The sequence below is a fragment of the Portunus trituberculatus genome, chromosome 41 (assembly GCF_017591435.1).
Source record: "Portunus trituberculatus isolate SZX2019 chromosome 41, ASM1759143v1, whole genome shotgun sequence".
Taxonomy (NCBI): domain Eukaryota; kingdom Metazoa; phylum Arthropoda; class Malacostraca; order Decapoda; family Portunidae; genus Portunus; species Portunus trituberculatus.
This window is the reverse complement of record NC_059295.1, coordinates 37227486-37235538: the sequence shown is the minus strand read 5'-3', so window position 1 is coordinate 37235538 and position 8053 is coordinate 37227486. Positions and strand designations below refer to the sequence as shown.

Here is an 8053-nt window from a genome sequence, read left to right as displayed (position 1 = left end):
GTGGCCTTCTCGTCCAGGTCGAGTGCAGAATGACCGGCTGCTGTGGGATGGCGACCAGCCCGTGATAACTCATAACAATCTGAGTATGGAGCAAGAAGATAAACGCCCAAGTAAGTGCGTTGAATTCAGTACAAATAACGCAGATGCTTTGTAGGGGAAAAGAAAGGGATGAATGGTCATAAAATGTGTCATCTGCGTCTGTTGGAAGTTTTAATCTATATACCATCTAAATTTTAAACCTTCTCCCGCAGGTGTTGACTTGATATCACCCATCGACCACCCTTCCTCACGCCCTAGCCCGACTTCCTCGTCCTTAGGTTGGTCTTCGTTTACCACACGTCCTCCACACCGTCCTTTACCCTCTCGTCCTTCTCAGACACCGACCTCTCAACCCACAGATTACAGGCCTTCCTCTTCTCCCCCCTCCTCTTCTTCCTCCTCCTCAAGACCCATCGAGCTTAAGCCCCCATTCCTTCTAAGTTCTTTCGATGACCTTCCGTCTCTTGCTCCACTTGACTCCAAAGCACTCGACGTGAGAAATCGTCTATCTCGCCTCGACTATCTGTTCAACAGCCTGCACTTAGAGCACGAGGACTGCCGGCGGAGGGTGTTATGTGAGGTGGCCCTGGACCGTGACACCTTCGCCCCGCTCTCCAGCATGATTCATGACGAGACAAGGTAAGCTCACTCCCTCTCTTCTTTGCTGTTTTCCTATAGTCCTCCTATCCCTCCTCAATATATATATATATATATATATATATATATATATATATATATATATATATATATATATATATATATATATATATATATATATATATATATATATATATATATATAGGTATTGTCTGTCAGTACCACGTTGAAAAACATGCAAATCGTCGCCACGGTGCGGATCTCGCGGGAACAAAATTTTCTGGCTCGTATTTTTAATATTAGACTTTTTGGCGTCCTATCTCGTGCTTTCACCAGACTTTATAGGCACCTCATGGATGTGTTTATTGACTAGCATTAGTTTAACAAGCATATATCATCAATCCATGGGAGTCTAACCAATCTTTTCTATGGCACTTGCCGTTGCGTTGCGTTATGAAGAAGTAAAGTGTTGAAGAGCAAATATTAGCATCAGTCACACAGGAATAAACAAACACTGATCCCTTATGAATAATTGAATAGGTCTTGTACTTTCCTCTATTTTCAACACATGCAAAATAATAGGGTCTGCTTTCTACGAGATTGGTTTTTCTTGCACGTTTTATATCCACATTTCAACTTTTTAGTTAATGCAAATTATGAAGAGTGCATTTTCCTGTGCAATGAAAAAAAAAAAAAAATCAAAATAAAAATTCGTGTGCGGAGGCAGGCATAAAGAGATCCAGTGTTGTGTTAACGTCACGCAATGAAGACGATGAGAAACTTATTTTTTTCTTCTTTTACATCCAGAGCCTGACATGTGTATTGCAACGGCATGGTGGTTTCGCTTTTTGAGGCATGACTAATGGGGTTGTGAAGTTAGGTTCATATACAACCTTGTATTTGCCTACCGTACGTGTAGCACAGGGGTGGTTAGGTATGTATGTCTGCTTGTATAAATTTGCTGTCTCTTATTTTTCCATAACAATGAGATCGAATTTTTTGGTAAGTCTACACCATTCAACGCACATCCAATTATTCACAGAATTTACAGAAAATAACGAAATCCCAAAACTTCTGACAGCTAAAATTATGTTATCAATCAAGCTTCTGGAAAACTAATGGGAATGAATAACTTAGTAAATGACTGAGTTTCCATAGGTTACACATTTGAGGGAAAATTCTTGAGATGCTGAAATATTCTACTTTTCAGCTAGAATTTTCAGAGATGTATGAAAATCTACATCAGCATATATTCTCATTTTAATATGAAAATTACAACCGTAGTAATACTTTACAATAAAGTTTAGGCGTTTAAACAAGACATTAAACACAAAAAATGGCCATCGTGTAAAAAAAATAATAATAAATAAATAGATAAATAAAAAAGATGATTAGAGAGATCAAAGTGATGCAGCACACAGTCACAAACTAACATTTATGGGAGTGGTAAATATAAAACACAATGCTGAGACACATCACCCAACGAAAAGGAAGCTTGACATCGACTGCTGAAATTTTCAGGAAGGAAATTTTTTGTTTAAAATGTCAATTGCTCTTTTGATTCACACGAAAACGATTTCGACATTCACGCTCTTCTGTTTTGGTTGTGACAGACTCCCAGGGAATCCATTGGAGGTTAGTCGAGAACTTCTTAACACAGCTGAAGGTTCCAGGCTACTGTCCTACGTTGAAGCTGTCAAGGTTGGGGAGGACAGGTGAGTTAGAGAGACGCACTGTGACAAATTTGATATAATGCAATGCATGCCTTCCTTGAACTGTGATCGTAAACTGCATGTATAGTTGTACCAGTCAATGTAATAAAGGTTTACCATCATCCTTCAGAGCCAACGCGTGTGACCTGTACCGGTACCGCTGCCGTGTGCAGGCCCGCCAGGTGATCAACACGGACATCCTGCCCATCTGGAGGGAGGTGGTGCGTTGGCTCACCGTCAAGGTCCTTACACAAAACTCATCTAATACTGCCATATACTGATAAAACCATCGTGACATGTGAATTGCAGGTATTCACTTCTATTGTTTTTTTTTTTTCACGCATTACCATTCTTCTTTGATAATGATGATAATGTACTGAAAATTTTCTAATATCTACAGTATCGCAATGATAGGTTAGTGCAAGTGGAGGTTGACGGATTAGCAATGGGCATCAATTCAACGGGGGACACAGTAGGTAGTGGTACAGATCTATCACTGATGAAAAGCTACTTACATTGTTCCCACAACCTACTGAACGATAATGCAATATTGAGAATTTGAAATGAAGTGCATGAGGTTATGAGCCCACAGAAGGGATAATTATTGATGGATAGATAAGCGAAATTAGGAGTATTGGTTTAATGTAGGGTTGCCATACAACATGTCCGGAATTCACGTGTAGAAATCTGCGTCCGCGGGTACTTTTGAAAATTCCCCTAATGTTCGGTATTTCAGCTTCCAATAATAGCTGTTTAAAAATGTCACATTTTTCTAGGTTGAAATAGTGGGAGAGAGAAAGGGGATTCGAAACGCTTACCGGGTGAGAGATAGTCTGCGCCCAAGATTAACGTTTGTATGGGTCTTGCATGGAGTCGATGACTCGATGCTTCCATGGAGCCTTTCCCTTCCTGACTTCGTCGCATGACTCGCCTCACGTTGTGCGCCAGTCTTTTCTCTTTAAGAGGATAGCATAGACTTCAGACACGTAAAATCATCAGGAAAGTCAATTTCAGTTTTCGACATTATAGGGTAACTAGATGCATTGGCGTTGCCAGACGCGTGTTTATTTTTTATTTTGCGGACATTTAAATGCCCAGCGGGGCATTTAAATGGATCAGCTGACTGGGAGTGTTGCCATATCATGTAGTGAAGATTTTTTTTTTCATTTTATTTCGTTTTGTTTCTTGCTGTATCGAAATTCCAGCTGTTGGTTGCTTCCTCGTCCAGTTCCAGCAAGTTTCTTGGATAATGTTGAATCTGAGAGTTCTGCTGCATTGAGGAAGAGGCTAGTAGCTAATAAACTACCTGTTCTAACACCAACAAGTCATGAAAGTGGAATAATAAGCATCAGTTCTGTCAATTATATTGCCAGCAAAAACCAAGTGTAGTGTGTGTAGTGGAGCATCCTGCAGTTCTCGCAATGATTATGCTGGCAAAATCATTGCGAGAACTGATGCTTATTATTCCACTTTCATGACTTGTTGGTGTTAGAACAGGTAGTTTATTAGCTACTAGCCTCTTCCTCAATGCAGCAGAACTCTCAGATTCAACATTACCCAAGAAACTATTGCTGGAACTGGACGAGGAAGCAACCAACAGCTGGTGGTGGTGGTGGTCATGTTGGTGCTGGTGGAAGGAGACTCGATTCTCTCCTCACTTGTCTCCTCTCTCCTCTCGTTTGCTTTCAGTGGATTGTAGATAGAAGCAATCCCGGACATGATCGCACGTCTGTTTAGTCTTGAACGCGATAGTTTAGGCATTTTGTGGGTATCAAGCCACCTCATGGGTCGTATGGAAGAGCCTGAACCTCCTAAGATTGATTTGCATAAAGCTTATTGTATGATATGGCAACATTTCCCATTTTTTCAATTGCCGTCACGGAAAAACGTTACTGATACCATAATTACTGTCTTTTTTTTTATTAATTACCCAATTTCAAATCGTTTTTTTTTTTTTTTTTTTTTTTTTTTTTTTTTTTGGAAACTACATTAAAAGACCTATAAAATTTATTAAGTAAAATTTTCTGAGAAATGGATTGTTATAGGAGTAAATCATAGCTTAACTTTGAGAGCCGTTTTCTCAAGAATGGATTTTTGATGCATTGTGATGTCTCTATGAGTAACTACATTTTTCATTTTTAAACTAATTTTTATTCTGTTAATTTTTCTTTGCAGAGTATGGTGTGTAGATGATTTCTGTCTGATAAATTAATTATATATTAAAAATACGGTTTACATGAAATTAAATTGAAAGAATTTTTTTTCATTTTTTTTCATATTTTTATGATTTGTATATCTGAAAAAAAGACAAAAACATTTTTTTCAAATTTCATCAGTTTGTTTGATAGATATGGAAATCCTCTTTAAAATGATGTATGAAAATACACTGTATGACCAAAACTGATAAAGTAGATGCAATAAAAAAAAAAAAAAAAATTAATAATCAAAATTTCTTAAAATTTGGTAGGGCTCATTTGTATGGTAGTTTTGACATTTTGATTAAGTTTCATTAAATTCCATTCATTTTTCTTCATGATTCATCAAACTCTATGCAGTCCCCTTAACCACCTTTGATATTGGCGTTGGTTTGATTGTTTACTTGTTTACTTTTTTTTATACCTTTTTACAACAGATAATGTAAATACCTAAACTGAGGGGGCGTTTTTTTTTTTTTTTTCTTTTACATGTTTTCATTATGATCAGGTGTTAGTAAAGATGTCCAGAATCTCTATCTGCAACGCTAGCTTAACGGGAAGATGGCAGAAAGAAACCGTGATTGAAACATTAATTTCTTATTTAGGTTTTCTAAATACATCGAAAGTCCTTCATAGATCGAAAGAAAAAAAAATCTATCTTTATATATATATATATATATATATATATATATATATATATATATATATATATATATATATATAGATATAGATAGATAGATAGATAGATACAAAAACTAATAGAAATGGTAGGCTTCACGTGACAGCTGACAGGTTAGACTCAAGGGAAAAACATACAAGGGAACGTGTAAGACGGGGGAAACAAAAAAAATAAAAAAATCGATCTCTCATCACAATTGTTTTCAAAGACCACAGAGATGATTAGCTGGGTTCTCAAGAGTGTTTATCCTAACAGTAATGTAGAAGTATTGTCACTATCAGTAGGACACAGGAAACACCCTTGAACAGCTCAATGTAACTTCATCTAGCCTTCATCATAAGCCACATTTTCCACCACAAACAACGGAGGCCACCCTGTATTCACCATAGTGTGTGTGTGTGTGTGTGTGTGTATATATATATATATATATATATATATATATATATATATATATATATATATATATATATATATATATATATATATATATATATACTTTAAGGATAAAGATTGTACTCGATCGTCTTTCTTGTTTGTTCTGGAAATAACACGTATGGATCGTATGGATCGGGGAGGGGTTGGCCCCTTGTATATTCCTTGGGTTGGTCTTACCAAGGCACACAAAATAGGCCTTGGTCTTGACAGCAAGGAATGAGGGGATAGCAGGTGGGATAGTGATAGAGGGCAAAGGGAGTCTAGCTTGATAAGTTTTCTCTTCTTATACATTCCCTCCATGAAAAAATAATAAATGAATAGATAAATAGGTGAATAAAAAAAAATATATGACAGACACACAGACAGATAGACACATGAATAATACAAAAAAATTGACTGCATTAATTCTGATAAAGGTTATGTTAATGAAATCCATATGTATATATGGAAGCCGGACTTCATGCTGAGGGCTTTGTATAGAATCAGTAACCATGGAGAAGTAATGGAAATGACTTGAGAAAGAATTTTTTTTTTTAACTAGATGAGATATAAAGCTTCTTGATATATATATATATATATATATATATATATATATATATATATATATATATATATATATATATATATATATATATATATATATATATATATATATATATATATATATATATATATATATATATATATATATATATATATATATATATATATATATATATATATATATATATATATATATATATATATATATATATATATAAGGTCGTACATTAAATGAAGAGGAGGGAAACTAATGACAGCCAATATTTTTTTTTTTCTTTCTTTTTTTTCACATGTCAGGTGAAGACATGAAGGAATGAAGTTTCAAGGTATGTAACAGAAAACCTGCTTGTGTGCCCTGTTCAGAAATTGCTGAGTGATAAGTTAGATGTTCTGTGTGTGTGTGTGTGTGTGTGTGTGTGTGTGTGTGTGTGTGTGTGTGTGTGTGTGTGTGTGTGTTCTGGCCACACGTGGGATCTGTGGACAGTGGGGAAAAATGGAGTTGCAATTTACAGAGAGAGAGAGAGAGAGAGAGAGAGAGAGAGAGAGAGAGAGAGAGAGAGAGAGAGAGAGAGAGAGACTTAATTGAATGTTTAAATGACAATTTGGAATAATGCAATGTAGTGCAAATGATGTATGTGTATGTAATTTGCAAAAATTCAATAGCATCATAATGTGTTCAGTATTTTATCATATCGACAACAGGCAAGTAAAAACAACAAATTAGTAAGTTGTAATTTATGTGGTATAAGTGTAATTGTTGTGGTTGACATGACCTGTCATAGTAATGCAGTTCTGCCATAAATCTTAATGACTGCACAGACTATGCTTGTGTGTGTGTGTGTGTGTGTGTGTGTGTGTGTGTGTGTGTGTGTGTGTGTGTGTGTGTGTGTGTGTGTGTGTGTTGAAGTACTAGAACATGTAATACTATATAGAATTGTATCTGTGCACTGTACCAAGAATGAGAAGTGGGTTGTGAAGCAAGGCCAGATAGCAATGACACTCAAAAATCAAATGTGATAAGTTTTCTTGAAAGTGGCATATTCAGTGAGCAACATTTGGGGTCATGCCAGCTCTGTGGCACAAGGTAGGGAAAAGATTAGTGCCCCCAACACACAATGAAAGATATCTTATGCACATATGAGATAGATCATATCTTGTGAGAAATTCATAACAGTAAAACATGAAATATATACATAAGCTTATTACTACATACTGTATATGTACATATTTTTTAGTGAAATTAGATTAATGTACAATGAATTTCAAATAAATGTAGTAAATTAATACCTTAGTGTGCTGCAAAAACTTTTTAACTTGTCCTAAAAGTATCTAGATTTAGACTGGGATATTTTTTTTTATTTCAACTCTTACTGATCTTTGAAGCAGATTCCTCGTAACTCCACACACCCAACTCAGTGGTTTCTCAGTCATGGAAAATGGTTTCAAAGGTCCTTTCAGAAAGGCTGTCATCACATTCTTCATGATGTTCCTTTGCCTCACAAATAATCTTTCAGCAGCATATTAACTATGGAAATTGACATATCTAGAGAACATGGAACCTGAGATAAAAGAATTATATGCTCTGCCCAACAAAATCCCATATCTAATGTGATGAATGGGTTGTGTTACCATCATGATGCAGCTAGCAGTTAAGTGATTCACAAGTCTGGTCTTTTACACCAAATTGTATTGTGCAGATACTGGAGAATCTCATAATTTGTTGGCAGTTTGGGTGCTTGGTGCATGTTAGTGATGTGATGGTTGTAAAAAAATCAAATCAACCATCATTAATTTGACTAAGTTCTTCGCCTGCCTTGCATTTTTTTTAGCTTCAAGGATGCTGACAACTTTCA

The 8053-nt window shown here is 35.9% G+C and overlaps 1 protein-coding gene across 1 annotated transcript in view; it reads left to right on the top strand.

Annotated features, from left to right (window-relative positions):
• Positions 1 to 7066, top strand: part of LOC123517126 — a 24989-nt gene extending 17923 nt beyond the window's left edge. Inside the window, exons 4-8 of the mRNA XM_045277054.1 lie at positions 1 to 110; positions 252 to 678; positions 2250 to 2351; positions 2479 to 2657; positions 6498 to 7066. The exon at positions 1 to 110 is cut by the window's left edge and continues 779 nt beyond it. Coding sequence (XP_045132989.1) covers positions 1 to 110; positions 252 to 678; positions 2250 to 2351; positions 2479 to 2629 — 790 coding nt within the window. The 3' untranslated portion in view covers positions 2630 to 2657; positions 6498 to 7066. The remainder of the gene's footprint in view (positions 111 to 251; positions 679 to 2249; positions 2352 to 2478; positions 2658 to 6497) is intronic.
• Positions 7067 to 8053: the final 987 nt, after the last annotated feature.